Consider the following 20,502-nt stretch of genomic DNA (forward strand, 5'->3'; position numbering starts at 1 on the left):
GGGAGGGATTGCACTGGGGAGTTATACCTGATATAAATGATGAATTGATGGGTGCTGAAAAAGAAAACCTCCAATTACTCTGGGATATTCTTATTTAATCCTTATTTTAGTAGCTGAGTGGAAGGATCTTTTCCATTAAAATAAAATTCTGCCCCAAAAATAGCTAAAACGGAAACTGAAATATATGAACCATTTGTGACACTATAAGAACTACTTGTCAGAGCCAACTCAGTTTCTCATATCTCATATTTTTAATATTGACTTCAGGCTTTAAATTTTCTATTTATCTTTCTTTAAAAATATAGGTTCTATGCCAGGGAGAACATGAACATTTCCTTTGCAAGTAGCAAAACAGAACTAAACTTTCACGACAGCTGCACCAGCATAATTCATCTTAAAATATTTAAAACGTCATGCAAATTTAACAGCATGGGTACTTTTATTATACAGAATTTAATAATTAACAAAAACAACTTCCATTCTCATGGCACTTTTATAAGAGGCAAGGAAAGAAAAATATTATGAAGCTCGCTCTAAGGAAAAAGAATGAGATAACGGCTGTGAAAGGACAAAATTTACGACAGTTGTCTGGTTGCAACTGCCATCTTCTGTCTTCATTAGCATGTTCTAGAATAAGAAATATGATACTGTACACTCACAAGGTCTTTCATTTGAAGATTTCAGAACGCTTAATAAACGTGCATCTGCAGTAACCAGCACTACTAATCCCATTTGGATGTTTTCCGCCTCATATAACTGTGCCCCTCACTATCAATAGCTTCATAGAGGTCCTTTTTATTCTCTTGTGTTGCATGCAGATAACCAATATATGCCACGCAAAGTGAAAGAGTGACCAATCCAAAAGCCATTACAGGTTTGTTCTGTCAAAGAAAAAAAAAATTATATAGCTTTAGTAAGACTAACAATTTGAGGAGACCCAAATATCAGTTGCATTTTCCTCCTGACATGCCACATCTTTATTACAACACTAGCCTTACCATGGCAACATTTCAACTAGAATCATTTATTCAGTTCTTTATTCAATTAGCTAAACTACTGATTATCCAGAGATTATAGAAGACTCTTGCTTCTCCTCTCCAGTCTTTCTCCAATCTACATCCTGGACATCTCAGACCTCTACCCTCAGGAAGGTGACAGCTGGGAAAGGAGTGGGGCAGGAAAACTGGTCTGGTACCCAGAGTTTTCAATGTTATCTGTGTGAAGTGGAGGAGCTGCTTAACTTCCTGGCTCCTGGGCCCAAGTCTCTCCATTTGTAAACCTCAAATTAGTTCATTTTATTAGGAAGTGAGGAATGAAGTACACACGCTATTCTTCTTGCCCAAGTCATGAATAACTGGCAAAAAACCTTTTATATATTAGGCACAGAAATGATGATGATGTATACACTCTTCGCTGGGAACCTACTCCATAACCTCAAGAAATTTAGCAATTGGAACAGCTATTATGCTGTTAACCTTGATTTACTCTTGGACAATCCAAGACCCTAAGAGGCAAAGTTATGTTTTCAGACACACACACACACACACACACACACACACAGAAAAGCTGTATTGTTGTTGTTGATGTTAAGAGACAGGATCTCACTCTGCTGCCCGGGCTGGAGTCCAGTGGTGCAATCATAGCTCACTGCAGTCTCAAACTCCTGGGCTCAAGTGATTTTCCTGCCTCAGCCTCCCAAGTAGCTGGGACTACAGGTGTGCACCACCATGCCTGGCTAATTGTTTTGCATTTTTAATAAATACAAGGTTTCACCATATTGGCCAGCTGGTTTCAAACTCCTGACTTCAAGTGATCTGCCCACCTCAGCCTCCCAAAGTAATGGGATTAACAGGTGTGAGCCACTGTGGCCAGCCTAATTTTAAATTTTTTTGTAGAGATAGAGTCTCGGTATGTTGAACTCCTGGACTCAAGAGATCCCTCTACCTCAGCCTCCCAAAGTATTGGGACTGCAGACATTAGTCATGATGTCCAGCCCCCCAACCCCAAAAAAGAAAAACCTTTTAAATACAGGAAAGATGTTCACAACTCCAGAAAAGTATTTTATCTATTAACTTTGTTATTCCTGAAACTGTACCTTAGACCATTTTCTTTGCATGTTCACACTCAACGAATTGGCCTTCCTTAGGTCAATGTAAACGCACAGTAGTGATACAAGTAATAGTTTCTGCTTCTGTCACCGTACCTGCAGTATCACTACTGAGAAATAAAAGAAACTCTTTAACTGAGAAATGTGAGCCCCCTTTAAATTATCAGGCCCAGAGAGGCACTGGAATGAGCTAGTAGTCACGTCTTCAGCTAAGTAATAATTTTGAAGCCCCTGCTATGTGGGCTCTGGACTGACACCACCAATAGCTATAAATTAACCTTACAATGCCATCCACTAGACATTATAACTCATACTCTGTAATTCAACAATGTATAGCCAATTACTAATCAATGTCATTTCTGCAAACCAATGAAAATTACTGAAAAGCAATTTTTGTACTTGCCCCCCTCCTGATTCACTTTTTTTCTGAAAAATTCCACCCTCTCCTTTGTTCTCCAGAGTGCTTCGCAAGGTTACTGTGAAGTGTTTCCCAGGTTGCAGTCCTCAACCTTGGCCCAAATAAACTCCCTACATATATTAATTTGCCTCAGTTTCTTCCTTTAGGTGACATTTCTATTTCAAAATAAGGGTCAAACATTTTCACTTAGATGAACACCTAAGAAAGGACACGGACTCAGAGCAGTTTAAATTTACAATTCTTGAAATGCTTTTAGCAATTAAAAGAACACATTAGTTCAAAGCTTTTAAAATATTTTACCTTGATTTAATGATCTGATTAAGTTGACCTATTTAACAGTTTACACTGGTAACTGTGTTACTAAAATTCTAATCAGATTCAACACACTTAAATATTTATCACATTTTATTTTAACTTGATTTTACATTTATTTTAAAATAGAATCTACATTTATTTAAAAATAAACTCAGCCAGGCGTGGTGGCTCATGCCTGTAATCCCAACAATTTGGGAGGCTGAGGTGGGAGAATCGCTTAAGGCCAGGAGTTCAAAACCATCTTGGGCAATATACTGAAACACCAGCTCTACAAAAAATTTTAAAAAGGAGCCAGGCATGAAGGTATGCACCTGTAGTCCCAGCCACTCAGGAGGCTGAGGCGCGAGGATCCCTTGAGTCCAGGGGTTTGAAGCTGCAGTGAGCTATGACTGTACCACTGTACTACAGCCTGGGTGACCGAACCTCTAATGAATAAATGAATTTCATCAAATCAAATGTTTTGGAATTTTTCACAAAGTATCTGTAATATTGCTTAGATAAAAATATTACCTACAGGCTAGAATTGCAGTACGTAAGAATGGTCAGATTTTCATTTTGGTTTCCTTGCTTAAATGGAAGGTCTTATTTACCTAATAGTATCTGAGCAAACAACAAAAGTTGTCTTCAAATTAATGCAATGATTAAAATAGTACTTTAGATAGTTTGAGAAGCCAATCCATTAAAGTGCAACCATTTTCCATTATAACTCTCAAATGCCCTTAAAATATTTACTTTTATATGTGTATTTATATGTGAAACAGCATTTACAATCGTCCTTCCACCTGCTTTTATTCACAGGGAGGTCTTGTCAACGTAAAATTTCCATGATAAAATCAATTACAAGAAAATCAGAACTTCCTGACAGTCTGGTTGGATTAAACATAAAGTCTTATCCTGGATATATTTCTTACAGGTTTAATGAACAGCTCTGGATTCACAGCACGAAATAAGGTTGTTGTGCGCACCCCTCTGAGCCCCGGGCTTTGAAAGTCTTTCTCTTTGGGTGGTTCCTTTTTGAATGCTGGAGGCTCAGGTGCTGAAGACATCTTCATCAATGATGGTTTATTATCTAAAAACAAAATAATATATTTTTTCCCTTCATAATTGTGCGTCTCTGATAAATTTCTTTAAAAAGTCATTCTTAAATTCTTTCTTTGAATTCCAACCCAGATACATACCAAAGGTGATTGTCAGTTATCTTATTACTTTGTATTATGCACTTTGTAAATGGTGTTTTAAGCTTAATTTGGTAATTTCATTCATTATTCTAATTTTCACCTCAAAATAAAAGCTGTGGGCAAAGGTTGTTTTCCTACTTTTATAGAAGACTGGAGAATTGTTTGTTGGTCTGAGTCACGTTGTATCACAGGAAACCAGGACTAAGAGTAGGTGAGGCCAGTAGGTTATCTGTTCCTTTATTTCCTTGTTTTCACTCCTCCTCGCCTTTCAACAGCCCCTCCAGAACCCCAACCTGAGGCAAGGATCAGCATTCCTTTGCTCATTATCTTCTCCTACAGATTTACTCCTGGCCAGTTTCCCCCACTGCTCCTCTGTCTTCCTCCACTACCACCCACAAACTCATTTTCCCAAGCAGTAAGGATAAGGAGCTGTTTGTACTCACTCCTCCTTTGCCAATCAGCAACTTTCTGGGTAGGACATGCCCTGCTATCTCCTTAATCTGAATATCCTTTTTTATCTTAGCTACTCTAAATCTATCCTATTAAATCCAAGTGTGTCTTTTGTCTTCTTGTTTTCCTAGCTGAAATGTCAGCACTTTGGGAATATTTTTCTCTTCTAGGTATTATTAGGCAAAAGCTTAGTTTATCATCTCTGCCATCTAATGCTGGGATGGGAGGTGAGGGTTGAAAGAGGGGAGGTGGAGAAAGAAAGCTTCCAAAGATGGGTATAAATGACAATATAGTAAAATTATTTGGGGGAAATGCTGCAATCACTGTACAGTAAATGTTATTGGGGCTTTGTTTGTACAAGTTTTTGTTTTTGTTTTTTTTTTGAGACAGAGTCTTACTTGATTGCCTAGACTGGAATGCATGTGCAGTGGTGTGATCATAGCTCACTGCAGTCTGCAGCCTCAAACACCTGGGCTCAAGTGATCCTCTCACCTCAGCCTCCCAGGTAGCTAGGACTACAGGCATGCACCACTACACCTGGCTTTTTTTTTTTTTTGGTAGGGGCAGGGTCTCACTATGTTGCCTAGGCTGGTCTCAAACTCCTGGCCACAAAGCAATCCTGCTTCTGCCTCCCAAAGTGCTGGGATTACATGCATGAGCCAGCACACCTGGTCAGTATAAGTATTCATTAAGCTTACTATTTTATAGACTTTATAAAATCATTATTTTCACAACTTCATAGTTAAGGAGAAAACTAGGAACTTGGCTTTTCAAAATACATTGTGTCGCAGTAGACATTGAATGTTCATCTATACCACTTGATCAGGTACGCACCTCAAGAGGAACATCTGCTTGAAGAGAAAGGAATGTTCTAAGCACTTTATACACTTGCAAAGGCTTCAGAAATGTTCACTGTTGCCAGTTCAATCACTTATTCCTCATGCATGTCATGATTATCATTGTTGCCTTCTTCATCGTTATCACCATGACTTTCCGGTTCAATTTTTATATCAGTTAGCACTCCTGTAGCAACTTCAGGATTTGGTAACTTGGGAATAAACTGCTATCTGTAGCCACACAGTCTTCAAAATCAAACTGGTTTGAGACATCAATGACAGTAGCAGTTGAGTGCTAGATTGGTTCAAACACCACATTTGGTTGCAGCCTTCTTACAGGAGGGCCTCAGGAGATCCCACAGGAATCATGCCTGTGTTTTGCTAACATTTCATGATTACAGATAACTTTATAGACCACCAAGTCTCTGCAATTATGTCAATGGCTTATTCATGTTGCTTTTCTCCATTTTCTCTTCATTCTCTACATCTAGAAACTGCTTTCAGAAGTGAGCTTTCTCTGTGCCAATTATACCCTGATCCAATGGCTACAGAATGGCTGTGTAGTTCAATGGGAAAAACTCAACTCCTACATGATCCAAGTGTGGGAGTATGTTGTGGGCAGAGCAATTGTCTATCAGCAAGAGGATACTGTGGATTGCTCCTTGCATTCCCTTGTCAATCTTTATCAGTCATTCAGTAACACATTTCTCATTATTCAGGCACGTGTACTGGCTTGGTAATCACGGGGGAACATTTCTGAAGTACTGATAGCTAGCTGACTTGCCAAAGACAACTGTTCCAGAATGCATTACAGTAGAATACACCAATCATCAATCTGTTTATTTCCTTTGCAAAGTCTACCTTTAGCATGAAGCATATGATAAGGTAACAAGAACATCTGTTTCATCATCATTTAAAACACCATTCAGGCTGGGTGGGGTGGCTCACGCCTTAATCCCACTATTTTGGGAGGAAGAGGTAGAAGTACTGCTTGAACCCAGGAGTCTGAGACCAGCCTGGGTAACATAGCTGGACCCTGTATCAAAAACAAACAAACACACAAGCCATTGAAGCTGTAAACAGCAATTTTTGTTTTTGTTTTTAAGTTTCTCCTGCAAGTAAGTTAATAATTTTCTCTACCAAAACAGTGTTTTCTTCACTATAGGCAACTTGTGAAACAATTCCAGAATAAGGCTGAAGTTTGTTGAGGCAGCCCGTACTTGCTTGAAACTCACCATGCCTGACAAGCTCTGGATGTTTGTCCCCTCTAAATCTCAAGCTGAACTGTAATCCCCAGTGTTGAAGGTGGAGACTGGTGGGAGGCATTTGGATCATGGGGGCAGATCCCTCATGAATGGTTTGGTGCCATCCTTGTGGTAATGAGCAAGTTCTTACTCTATGAGTTCACATGAGATCTGGTTATTTAAGAGTGTGACACTTCTTCCCCCTCCTTCTTGCTTCCTGTCTCACCATGTGACATGCCTGCTCCCACTTAATCTTCCACCACAACTGAAAGCTTCCTGAAGCCCTCACCAGGGGCAGATGCTGGCACCATGCTTCCTGTACAGTCTGCTGAACTGTGAGCCAATTAAACCTCTTTTCTTTATAAATTACACAGCATCAGGAATTTCTTTATAGTGATGCAAGAAGAGACTAACGCAATGCCCAAGGTTGACAAAAATCCGATGCTTTCTATAGCACAGTTACATGCCCATTTCTTGCATGAACCCGATACAGTGCAGAAACAGTGATAAAAGGGGCCTCACATTCACTTCTGCTTTAGTCCCAGAATCCCTTTTTAAATTTTCTCTTCAATCTTGGCTCAATCTTTCAAAAATGTGAACAATGTTGGGGTCGTGGTGTTAAATTCTTTGCTATTTCTCCTTTATTGTGGCAGCAACCTACTGCTTCCATTACCGTCATTTTTTTCTTCTAATGAGAACTGCTGGTGTTTCATTTTTCTTCTCTTAGCCATGATGGTGTTTATAACGGTATTTAGAATTTAAGTAACAAATGTTGACCACCAGGTGCCTATACCAGGTGTCAGTGATGTTTCTCCCTGTGCTAAAAACTTGTTTGACTATAAATGTGGGTACTATAATTTGGATATTTGTCTCCCAAACCTCATGTGGAAATCTGATCTCCAATGTCAGAGGTGAGGCCTAGTGGGAGGTGTTTGGGTCATGGGGGTGGATCCCTCATGAATAGATTAATACCCTCCCTGGGGGAGGGTGGGGAGCAATGAGTTCTCACTCTATTAGTCCCCTGGAGAGCTGGTTGTTAAAAACAGCCTAGCACCTCCCCTCTCTTTCTTGCTTCCTCTCTTACCATGCGATCTCTGCACATGCCAGATCACCATCACCTTCCACCATGGGTGGAGGCAACCTGAGCCCCTCACCAGAAACAGATGCTGACACCATGCTTCCTGTACAGCCTGCAGAACCATGAACCAAATAAACTTCTTTTCTTCATAAATTGCCCAGCCTCAGTTTCCTTTATAGCAACATAAATGGACTAAAATAGGGAAAGAAAATGCAAAATGAAGCAGTCATTAAAGTGGAAGGAATATTATAGTCTGTCAACAGACAAACCTATAAGAAACATTAGGCAGAAAATAGTTAACCCATGGCCATGTTATTAGAACTGAATCTCAGCCTCAGAGTGTGCTACTACATGAAACTGAGGCATTAGATAAAAATACTATAAAGGCCTGAAAAAGCAAATACACAAAGGTAAAAGTCATTCTAACCAGAAACTGACATAAACAGCATTTTTCCATTTATTATTGGAAAACAGCTGCGTGTATTTAAAACAAAGATAGCCTGTGGAAAACAGATTAAAGTTATTCATCGGGAAGAAAAGGTAATGGAAAAAAAGATGGGTATAGAAGTTCATATTGCAGAGCACAGAAGGGTCCTCAGAGCATAGTTTATTTACATATACTTTGTGTGGATGATAATGTGCCAGGAATTGAGGATGATGAACTACTCCATACCTGATGTCCAAAATTAAATAAAATTCTTATATATAATTATATATTAATTATAATATATGTAATTTATTAACATAATAAATTATATATTAAACAATAATTTATTATAATATACAATTTACATTATATATTATTATTACTCTACTCCTGGGGTATATAAAATTATATACTGTATATAATTTTGGACTTCAGGTGTGGAGTGAGTTAATCATCCCCTCAGGGAGGGCATTAATCTATCTACAAGGGATCTGCTGTCATTTTTACATATATATATATATGGGGGAGAGGAGAGGGGGAGAAAGAGAAAGAGAGACTAGTTACAGCTAACAAAAATGTCACTATTTTAAAATTAAACGGACGCAGTGATGCTGAGTGTTATGAAATTCAACCTATATGAAATATGTCTGTAAATAACTATATAGTTAGTGTTCTAACACTAATTGTGATGACTTAATTTTAGTTGTAAGATTGCTTGATCTCCTTTTTTCCTTAGCAGAACCTATATTTCCTTTACAATGAATCAACAAAATAATCAGGGTAGTAGTGGTTATACTGCAACTCCCAGACACCCACATTTACCTTAATAATTCACTGTTTATGTTAAACTCTTTGCTAGGAATGACAAAGAATATTTTGACTGGAAACTCACATGTATATTTTAAAAGATTTAATATACCCCAATTTCCACTGTTATTGACACTTTCTGGAAAGTATGAGAGTAACATTTTCTATTATTTATCATTCTTTTATTAGAAGTGGGATAAAACAGCTCAGTTTTATTGCTGCTTCTCCTTTATAAGCCACAGTCACTGATGATACAACAGTTCTCCCAAAATTGCATGAACTTATTCACACCATCTATCAAACTAAGACTTTTTAACAACCATCTATACTTTGTTAAAAAAAATTCAGATTACTGAGACCAGAAAGGGTCTCAGCAGCCAATAATTTGTTATATATAACTATTTTAACAACAACAACAACAACAACCTTTTCTACATAGGAGAAAATTCTTCTGTATTTGTTCACATGCCGGCCCACAGAGCTGTACAAGTATGACTGAAGCATAAATTCAAGATGTGCCAGTTGAATAAATAAAACAGGTAGAATGCAAAACCTTAAGTCATTTCTTCACATATGTGTAAATTGTTTGGGGGAAAACAAATCTGTATTTTAACAAGTAAACTTTTAATCCTGAAGTTTAAGTTGACTAGCTATTTTCAAGTACAAAACTAATACAAGTTCCAATTTTAAAAGCTGCAGAACTAATCATAAGGTCAAAGCATGGCAATAACTTATTCTGACATTACCACTCAGGTGAACTGCACCTAAGACAAAACCAGTTAATGTCTAGCACACTTTCATCAGAACTAGTCTTCCCACTAGTTTCTTCACCTTCTTCCCTTACTCTTTTTGTTTCCATTACAGCTCTCACTTACTTACTTACAGATGATATTGACCAATCTCTAGTTATTATCACTTTGAAGATCTATTTATTTTTAAGCTGGATTTAAAAACCTCATTTACTGTGTTACAACAGTAATCACATAAAACATACATAAGCAGATTAGCAGGGATGCTGGGAACCTGGCATTACACTGCTCTTGGCTAAGTAATTTTGGGATTAATTTGTGTGAGGCCCTACCTGCAAAATAATTAATCAGGCACCCCCGGCTGTGTAATCTGCCCCACTCTTACTTCTTCTTCATTTTTCCATCACCCACTTCTTGTTCCCTTTTCTATGCATGATTAAGAAACTGCTATTTATCTTTTCTTTAAAAAAAAAAAAAAGAGGAGAGTAGAACATTTTACAGCTGCCTGTAAAAAAGGTCTAAACTAAGCTGTATTTACTTCATTTGTTTCTCCCCGGTAACATGTTCTTTACCTTTTTCTCCTGTCCATCCTCCTGTGATGGAAGCGTGCAATGGAAAAAGAAGCAAAGATAAAGGACTGCCTATTTACCCAACTCCATGAGAGTCATTTACATCTCAAAGCATAAGAATAGTAAGCCCCTGAAATTAGTAACACACAATGTGAGAGGTTGTACAGATGGTCCTACGCCGAGATTCAGGAGTAGTCATTTTTGAATGATTTTCCCTCCTTCAGTAAAAGTCTTGCTCAGGGAGTTATACCAGAATACATGACTACCTATTAGTATATTGTACATGCAAATTAGACCAAGATATAAAGAATATAAGAATTACTTTAAGGGAAACAATCTTCAAATATGTATTTTAGAAATAAGCACCTCAATAGAAGACAAAACAAAATGACCAGAATCATAAAATGTTAACGAGCAGGAATCTTATTAATAACGAAAGCCGTTCCTTTAATAGACAGAGAATTATAAAATGGGCAAAATATTTTAATGAAAGTACAATACACTTTTTAATAGTTTCACATGCCACATTATCTTAAGAGACTAACTTGAAGTTTGGGGCAGAAAACCTTCAAAATAATTTAAATTAGTTTAAACAAGTTTGGGATAGAATCAGAGGACTTTATGGCTTGAGGGAATCTAGCATAACCTCAAATTCTCACTTTGCTACTTATAACCTGTGTGTCTTTAGGTGCCAACTCTGATTCTGTTTCCATCTTTATAAAAGGGGCACTACTATCTGTTGCATAGATAGGTACCAAATGTGTGCATTAAATAAGACGAATACATTTTAAAGGATGCAGATGTTCAATGAACGGTAGCTACTGTCATACTCACCATTTAGTCTAACTCCCCCTTCTACATCCCCTTCTGAGAAACTCAGACCCAGGGAGATGTCTTTACCAGGAGGGTGCGATCACCTAGGTCTCCCAATTTCCAGCCCACCAATATTTCACCACCTCACTCCATCTTACTTTTAAACTCATAAAAGACCTTTGCATATATATTACGATATTTAAGAAACAAAATTATAATCACTTGTTTTAAAAACTGATTATATGTATGTTGTTTTTAAGGTAAAATATACGTTTTTAAAAAGTATCTTTCCCGCCGGGTGGGGTGGCTCACGCTTGTAATCCCAGCACTTTGGGAGGCTGAGGCGGGTGGATTGCTTGAGGTCAGGAGTTTGAAACCAGCGTGGCCAACATGATGAAACCCTGTCTCTACTAAAAATACAAAAATTAGCCGGGTGTGGTGGCGCACATCTGTAATTCCAGGTCCTCGGGAGGCTGAGGCACGAGAATCGCTTGAACCCCGGAGGTGAAGTTTGCAGTGAGCTGAGATCGCGCCACTGCACTCCAGCCTGGGCGACAGAGCGAAACTCTGTCTTAAACAAAACAAAACAAAACAAAACAAAACAAAACAAAACAAAGCACCTTTCCATCTCTTGGATGTACTACGGCCCCTGAAAAAAGAAAGGCTTTGCTGGTGACAGCCTGAGGACTGACAATCTGAGTCGTATCTGGCTTCCCCCAATGTCATGGACTACCGTTCGCTGCCGAAGGCTTACTCAAAGACGCATTGGAAGCCTCCAGAAGAAACTTCATTCAGTTAAGTTCTACACATTGTGTTGCAGGGCTGAAACAGCACGCGTGTCCGCACAATGACAAAAGAAAAGGGGCTTCTCCTGAAAACACCACCATGCTCCCCTATGAGTCTGGTGAGCCAGGACACTAAGAAACTGAAGGAAACGAGAGAGTTCTAGGGGTGGGGGAGTCCATGGATGAAGCACCGAACAGACTGGCGCCCGCAAGGTGAGTCCGGGAAATGGGCTCTGTGGGGCCAGAGAGCTCCACTGACTTGGGATGCGGGTACAGGGCGTCCACCGAGAGGCAAAGATTTGGGCTGCCCGAGAGGACGCTCCCTCCCTGGGAGGCCGGCAGGGCAGCCAGGAAGGGCAGAGATGGGAGCGTGATGGTGCGGCCGCCCGGACCCCTCCGGGCCGGCACTCAGCCACTCAGCACCATAGCTGCCACCGCTTACCTTTTGCGGGGTCACGTCCTCTCAGCGCCCGAGACGCCCCGCCCCACCTCACCGCCCCGCCTGCGAGAGAGAGCGGTGGAGCGCGCCCGGCGCGGCGCCACAGCGTCCCCTATCTTCCGGAGGCTGTGGCGCGAGGCTGCGGAGACCCATTCAGCGCTTGCCCTTCCGGTTCTGAGGACCTCGCGCCGGTCCTTGAGGTCTGCGGGCTGGAGTTTTCAAGGGACGTTTTTGCTTTCTTCCCTTTTTTGACCTTTAGTTTTCCACCTCCCAACTTCAAATTACCTTCCAGTTCCGTGTGTATGTTTGTATAAATAAAAGGAGACATCTCCTAGAAGTATGTTTATTTCATGAAAGTGGAAAGCATTCTGATTTGGGAAAGAAAGCTAGATCTGATCTCCTACTCCTACTTTAGGGGTACAGTCATTTAAGTGTAGAGTTAATACTCTGCCATTACGTTAGGGCCTTGAGAGTCCAAGATGCAGATGTATGCAGGTGCAGTTGAGACAAGAATAGATATAGGGATACTGGTTTGCACATACTTTGCTGATGTTTACGTTTGTTGGGATACACGTGAAAACTGATATGGTTTGGCTCTGTGTCCCCACCCAAATCTCATATGGAATGATAGGCCCTTGTGTTGAAGGAGGGCCCTGGTGAGAGGTCACTGAATCATGCGGCAGACTTTCCCCTTGCCGTTCCCATGGTGAAGTTCTAGAAGATCTGTTCGTTTAAAAGTGTGTAGCACTTCCCCCTTCGCACTCTCTCTCTTTCTGTCTCTCTACTGCACCATGGTAGGACGTGCTTGCTTCCTCTTCTGCCATGGTTGTAAATTTCCTGAGGCCTCTGGAGCCATACCTTCTGTACAGCCTGTGGAACTGTGAGCTAATGAAACCTCTTTTCTTTATAAGTTACCCAGCCTCAGGTAGTTCTTTCTAGCAGTGTGAGAAGAGACTAATACAAAAACCAAAAATAAAATTCTAAGCACCACCACCACCACCCACCTACCCCCAAAAGGAATGGACCTCTGTCTTGGCCAAGGTAATCTCAAAAAACCCTGAAAAATGAGTTCAGGCCCTGATGGGAAGGGGTGGGCGGTTGGACATGCCTCATTATACCCTCCTCCTGTTGGAGTTTAGACACAACTGACCAGAATTAACATTAAAACGGAGATCTTAAGACTTATAAAATATACTGTAGCAATAAGAAAATTCCAACCTGACTCTGGAATAACATCACATGACACATAGTGGGACCTGAAAGAAATAAAGATGTTACCCCAAAATATATTTATTTGACGTATTTTGAAATGGCCTTGAAAAGCTGTCTCTTCTGGGGAAAATTTACGTTCTATAGAGGATCACTTTCCCTTACTAGATTTTTTTTTTTTTTTTTTTGAGCTGGAGTGTGGGAGTGTCACTCTGTTGCCCAGGCTGGAATGCAGTGGGATGATCTTGGCTCACTGCAACCTCCACCTCCTGGGCTCAAGCAATTCTCCTGCCTCATCCTCCCAAGTAGCTGGGACTACAGGTGTATGCCACCATACCCGGCTAATTTTTGTATTTTTAGTAGAGACAGAGTTTCACCATATTGATCAGGCTGGTCTTGAACTCCTGACCTCAGGCAATCCACCTGCCTCGGCCTCCCAAAGTGCTGGGATTACAGGCATGAGCCACTGCGCCTGGCCCCTTCCTAGGTCTTTTCCAGAGAGTCTGACATCTTTTAAGGTCTGATAAGAGATGTTCACATCTATTCTCTGAAGCCAGCTACCTGGAGGCTTTATCTACATAATGAGAACCTTGGTTGCCACAACACCCCCGCTTACCTTAGCTCAAGCTGGCTTCACATCTTCAGGCAGAGCTTAACTCTTTCAACTAATTGAAAACATGAAAAATTTTTCAATTCACCTTTGACCTGGAAGCCCTCTCCCATGCCCGCACGCTGCTTTGAGATGGGCTTTACATGTATTGATACATGTCTTTGCCTGTAACTTCCATTTCTCCAAAATGTATACAATCAAGCTATAGCCTGACCACCTTGGGCACATGTTCTCAGGACTGTCTGAGGCTGTGTCACAGGCCATGGTCCTTAACATTGGAGAAATAAACCTCTAAAATGATTGAGACCTATCTCATAGACTTTCTGGTTTACACAAGTTATATTAAAATGAACAGAATAGTTGGTATAGAAGGTACCCATATTTTGTCATGGATTTATGTAAAGCTTTGGTAAATACGTTTCAAATTTAAAACTTGTTCTCCCAAGCCAAATTAACTTCACATTTGATTTGAGGTTTAATTTTTTAAAAATTTTAATATTTATGTGTATATATTTGTGGGGCACATAAGATATTTTGATACAAGCATACAATGCATAATAACCACATCAGGGTAAATGGGGTATCCACATCGAGCATTTATCATTTATGTTACATTCCAATTATACTCTTAGTTATTTTTAAATATACAATCAACTATTGCTGACTATAGTCACCCTGTTGTGCTATCAAATACTAGATCTTATTTATTTTATCTAACTATACTTTTGTACCCACTGGAAATCCCCATTTCCCGCTCCCCCCGCCCCCACTACCCTTCCTAGCCTCTGGTAACCATCATTCTACTCTCTATCTCCATGAGTTCGTTTGTTTTAATTTTTATCTCCCACAAATAAGTGAGAACATGCAAAGTTTGTCCTTCTGTGCCTGGCTTATTTCACTGAAAATAATGTCCTCCAGTTCCATCTATGTTGTTGCAAATTGTTTTTTTATGGCTGAATAGTACTCTGTTGTGTATATGTACCACATTTTCTTTATCCATTTATCTGTTGATGGACACTTAGATTGCATCTACATTTGGTTACTGTGAATAGTGCTGCAATAAACATGGGAGAGCAGGTATCTTTTTGATGTGTTGATTTCCTTTCTTTTAGGTATGAAGTTTAATTTTGAAAAGTTCATTGGCATCTGGTATTACAAGGCAATCTTCTGACAGAATAAGTTAAATTTCAATTAAAAAGCTGTTATTGCAGTAGCTAAAAACAATTGCAAGGCTACAAAATATTATTATGTTGCATCCTAAGCAGACCCAAACTTTTTTCTTATCCCTTAGGGTTCTCAGTAATCTGTAACATGTCAGATATCACTATGGAAACAAAGTACTTTTACTGTCATGATCAGTAGAAAGTGATCAGATGAAAGAATACAAGAAACATAAAAATGTGTAAGAAAAGAGCACAAGCCATAGGTAAAGATAACAGAGAAAAGCCTGAGGGCCTTGCCCATTTCATGGATATGAATACAATGTGAATGATATGACATGTTTAGTCATTTTTGTTTATAATTCATTCCATTTTATGATGCTTTTAAGAAATTACTTTGAAGAGTGATGCCAATCTGATTCAGCCTTTGTAATCTTCATTTTGAGCAGGGCCATCAATATTTAATAATATTTCCAGGGGATTTTGTATTTGATGGGATTGCATAAAGCAAAGTTTAATCTGTGTGAAAACACAGAGGGACCAACGATATCTATTGTAACCTGGGGTTCCCAAAGTGTGCTGTGGGAACAACACTGGTGGTCTGGGAGCCTTCTCAAGGGATCACTGATGCCACTAGTGCTTTTTAAAATTCAGGCAAGAATAGTTGATGGACAGTATTTAATAAAAATCATACATTACTGGTATTTTGTCAAAGGCAGTTCTTTTTTTTTTTTTTTAAATAATAACATAAATGCTGGCGCTTATTTTTTTTCCTAGCAGAAAGCCAAGCCAAAGCAGTTGATATGATCAATGTGAGCCAAGGATATCTGACTCCCTTGAATGAATTATTAGTTGACAAATGAAAAAATTAAACATGTTGTGGTAATTTGAAAAAAATCCTCCTAATTCTTCACCCGTCCCTGTGTCCCACCTTTATCCATGCTCTCCCACTCTGACTCTGGGGGGTCACCCTTGTGATTTATTTTTGCTAATATGATATTAGCAAATGTGACACAAAATAAGCTGGAAAAACACCTGAACTGGTAAACATACTCCAGCTAGCCTGCTGGAGATGAAAAACATGCAGAGCAAAGCCAAGTCATCCTAGTTATTCCATCTGAGGCCACTCGAGATTGACCAGTTAGGTGTGCACGCCTTGAGTGAGGTCAGTCAAGCCTGCCCAGATCAGCTGAACTCTGCAGATTCATGAACTTAAATATGTGTATTTTTGTTTGCCACACTGAGGTTCAGTTCATTGTTGTGCAGCATTATGCTGCCAATAGAAACTGATAATATGCCCTCCATTGTAAATTCCTTCAAATCAAAGAGTATTTGCCTGGTAGTTTAAGGAGCGGTCTGTTTTCTAGTGGTGCTTGTAAGAAGGACAAACATCTTGCTATTTTTGAAAACTATGTAGCTGTCTGGCATCACAAGAATGTCTGACTTGGGAAGAAAATGAAATCTATGAAATGCTATGAGATATAAATTAGTAAAAAAAAAAAAAAAGAATAGGGAGCTGATATTATTAGAGGATCACAATTCATTACTGTTTTTCTTCCATATAATTTTAGCAGAACTGTTTTTAATACTTTTCATGTCAGGTCATCTTGTATTTACTTCTCTCACATTTTGAAATACTGGAAATAATAATAATTTATTCTATATTATTTAAAGTCTTGTGTTTTTTCCTGTTTTTTGAGATGGAGTCTCTCTCTGTGGCCCAGGCTGGAGTGCAGTGGAGCAATCTCAGCTCACTGCAAGCTCCGCCTCCCAGGTTCACGCCATTCTCCTGCCTCAGCCTCCGGAGTAGCTGGGACTACAGGAACCCGCCACCACGCCCGACTAATTTTGTTTTGTATTTTTAGTAGAGACGGGGTTTCACAGTATTAGCCAGGATGGTCAGGATCTCCTGACCTCGTGATCCACCCGCCTCGGCCTCCCAGAGTGCTGGGATTACAGGGGTGAGCCACCGCACCCGGCCTATTTAAAATCTTAAAGTACCTTAAAAGTGATATGAGATGAAAACATTTTTATTCTAACTGTTCTTCTTTTGAAAAAGCATAAGGTTATTATCAGTGTAGTTAGGCTCAGGTTAGCAAGAAAATTTTTGGTGCATTCAGTGTGCCACATTCTTTCCTGGGCACCAGGAATTAAAAGATGATTAAGACATAATCTTTGCCCTTAAAACTCTTAAAGATTAGTGAGGGAGGCCGGCCACCATGGCTCACACCTGTAATCCCAGCGCTTTGGGAGGCCGAGGCGGGCAGACCACCTGAGATCAGGAGTTCAAGACCAGCCTGGCTAAAATGGTGAAACCCCTTTTCTACTAAAAATACAAAAAATTAGCTGGGCATAGTGGCACGTGCCTGTAATCCTAGCTACTCAGGAGGCTGAGGCAGGAGAATGGCTTGAACCTGGGAGGCGGAGGTTTCAGTGAGCTGAGATCATGCCATTGCACTCCAGCTTGGGCAACATGAGTGAAACTCTGTCTTAAAAAAAAAACAAAGAAAGAAAAAAGAAAAAGATTAGGGTGAAGTGAGGGAGACAAATATAAAACAGATAATATCTTGTGTTTTTGTTTGTTTGTTTGTTTGAGACAGGGTCTAGCTTTGTTGCCCAGGCTGGAGTACAGTGCCGCGATCTCAACTCACTGCAATCTCCGCCTCCCAGGCTCAAGCAATTCTTGTACCTCAGCCTTCTGAGTATCTGGAATTATAGGCATGTGTCATCATGACTGGCTAATTTTTTTTTTTTTTTTTTTTGGTATTTTTTGTAGAGACAGGGTCTCACCATGTTGGCCAGGCTGGTCTTGAACTCCTGATCTAAAGTGATCTGCCCACCTCAGCCTCCCAAAGTGCGGGGATTACAGGCGTGAGCCACCACACCCAGCCAGATACTTTAAATATAAAGTGATTTGCACAAGGTTCTATGGAAGCACAGAGAATTAGATGTTGTTTGGCCTGGATGTACCACAGAGGATGGTATGTGGCTGATGACTGAGCCCAGAATCACAGTCAAAGTGATAACCAAGGCAAGGAAGTTAGAAAGGATGTTTCAGGTCAGGGGAGACAGAATGAACACAAACCTGAAAGCATGAAGCCGTATAGTGTGGTGTGGTGTATTTCTTATTCCTAAAGAATGGATAATAAAATGGAACATAAGAGAAAATGACAATGGAGAAACAGATGGGGGCAGTCTAGGAAGGCTCATATGCATCCATGTTTAGGGAATGAGTAGAGCAGGAGACCACGAAAAGGTTTGAGAAGAAATGGTCAGAATAGAGTGAGGAAGATCAAGAGAAGTGTCTTGACAGCCAGAGGAGTCAAGATGATTAAGAAAATCAATGCCCCAGCAGCTTTGCCACCAGCCAAGCTCCCCTACGAGCTATTGTCCTCCTTTCTAGAATACACATCTAATCACGTCACTCTTCGGCTTCACACTTCCTGATGGAACACTCTTTCCTGCACCTGCCCTTTGCCTCACTCCTACTTATCCTTCACAAGGATAATCAGGGGAGGCATCACTCCCACAGCTCAGCCCTGCTTGGTGTGTAGGAACTATATTCTCTGGGAGGTGACCTTTGGAGAAGAACTGGAGCTATGCAAGAAAAAGAAAAGGCTAAGAAACTGAAATAATTTTATGAGGGGGGGACTAGAGCAGAACAATCCTGAGCTCTTGCAGAGATTGGGTACATGGATCCAGCAACTTCTGCCCCCACCCATTCAAAATATCTAGTGTCTATTGTAGGAGTTGATAGGAAAGGAGGTCATTTCTTTCTTGGTTAAGGGGGAGGGAAGAGAGTTGTACATCAGCTCATGTATACAGAAGAAATAGAGAACAGCAAGTTTTCCTGTTCCTTGGCCAACTGAAAACAAGATCTGATCCCCTAAAGGGATGGTGAGCAGGAAGAAGCTGAAGAGAGAATTTGTTGAATATAGGGTCTTGAAGACTCAGCACACACCTGTTATTTCAGTTGCAAATGACAGAAACTTGACTGAAACTAACTCAAGTTCAAAAGGAGTTATGTTACCATATGTAATGGGAAGTCTACGGAGGAAATAGATTTCAGCAGTGAGATATGGGACATCTGAACATGTCAACAGGAATGTCTTGTCTCATGTCTCCATTCTGTTTCCTTTCCCTTCCCTTCCCTTCCCTTCCCTTCCCTTCCCTTCCCTTCCCTTCCCTTCCCTTCCCTTCCCTTCCCTTCTCTTCTTTTTCTTACTCTGTCACCCAGGCTAGAGTGCAGTGGTGCGATCTCGGCTCACTGTAAACTCCACCTCCTGGGTTCAAGCGATTCTCGTGCCTCAGCCTCCCAAGCAATAGTAACTACAGGCACGCCCCATCACGTCCTGCTAATTTTTTTGATATGCTTAGTAGAGATGGGGTTTTGCCATGTTGGCCAGGCTGGTCTTGAACTCCTGACCTCAGGTGATCCACCCTCCTTGGCCACCCAATGTCTGGGATTACAGGTGTGAGCCACCACACCTGGCCTCTATTCTGTTTCTTAAATACACTGATTTCATATATTGGGTACATCCCTGCTGGCAGCTCCAGGTTTCTATCCTGTTAAAATACATCCAAGTGGAAAGGGAGCCTTCCCTGTCATCCATACATCAAATATCATACAACGACTCTTTTGGCCTTGTTTGGGTTATGTGCCCTTTTTCAGGCAAATTGCTTTGGACAGGAGGAAATATATCACTGCTGGAGAGGCCAGGGTTAAGGTCATATTATCAAAATTGTGGAGGTGCAGTTCTCCAGCGGTTGGGTTGGGAGACAGATGCTAGGAAGATGAAATCAACAGATGCCCACTTCACACAAGGGGTCGGGGGGAGGAATATGCTCCTGAAAGCAGCATCCACAAAACAGCTCTTTTCCACTGAGTGGTGCTTTTGCCACATTTTTGTGGAAAAGAGATGCCTTCTTCCAATGGCAGCTAATTAAATGAAGGGGCCAGAGTGGAAAGATAGCTGGGCCTATCTTTGCTCTGAGTGCACACGAGAGAGCTATTGTCTCTGAGTGCTCAAGAGAGATTCCTGAGGGACTTAAAAAAAAGTTTATCATTTCCTGACATTATATGATTTATTTCTTTATTGTCCATCTTCTCCAATAGAATGTCAGTTCTGTGAAGGCATGGATGCCCCAGGAAAGCTCCATGGAGCTCCATGCAAGCTCCGTTCCTAAATGTGTAAGTTTTGCTTACAGTTGGATTCCCAGATATATTGAAGAGTTCCAGAAATATTAATTGAAGGAATGTTGAGTAGACTAGGGAGATGTTAAGGAAGGAGGCGAGGTGTCATGGTGA

The 20,502-nt window shown here is 40.4% G+C and overlaps 1 protein-coding gene across 2 annotated transcripts; it reads right to left on the reverse strand.

The window, feature by feature from the left end:
• Positions 1-420: 420 nt before the first annotated feature.
• SMIM8 (small integral membrane protein 8) lies at positions 421-12,286 on the reverse strand. Of its 2 annotated transcripts, none has more exons than XM_023205248.1 (3): positions 12,219-12,286; positions 3,752-3,909; positions 421-881 (listed from the first exon to the last, which is right to left on the reverse strand). In XM_023205248.1, the coding sequence occupies exons 2-3, from the start codon at positions 3,890-3,892 to the stop codon at positions 723-725; spliced, it is 300 nt and encodes a 99-aa protein (XP_023061016.1). In that variant the 5' UTR covers positions 3,893-3,909; positions 12,219-12,286; the 3' UTR covers positions 421-722. The 2 variants fall into 2 exon arrangements, with proteins under 2 accessions (XP_023061016.1, XP_023061015.1); XM_023205247.1 differs by lacking the exon at positions 12,219-12,286 and adding an exon at positions 7,633-7,772.
• Between the last annotated feature and the right edge of the window lie 8,216 nt (positions 12,287-20,502).

This window comes from Piliocolobus tephrosceles, chromosome 5 (genome assembly GCF_002776525.5).
Source record: "Piliocolobus tephrosceles isolate RC106 chromosome 5, ASM277652v3, whole genome shotgun sequence".
Classification (NCBI taxonomy): Eukaryota; Metazoa; Chordata; class Mammalia; order Primates; family Cercopithecidae; genus Piliocolobus; species Piliocolobus tephrosceles.

Coding starts and splice junctions, on each gene's coding strand:
- SMIM8 (XM_023205247.1), bottom strand. CDS start 7,750: ATGGTTCTGCAGGCTGTACAGGAAGCATGGTGTCAGCATCTGTTTCTG. Junction 3,910..7,632: donor GCATGTGCAGAGATCGCATG/GTAAGAGAGGAA, acceptor TTTTGTTTTTAG/ATAATAAACCATCATTGATG. Junction 882..3,751: donor CAGAGCTGTTCATTAAACCT/GTAAGAAATATA, acceptor TTTCTTTGACAG/AACAAACCTGTAATGGCTTT.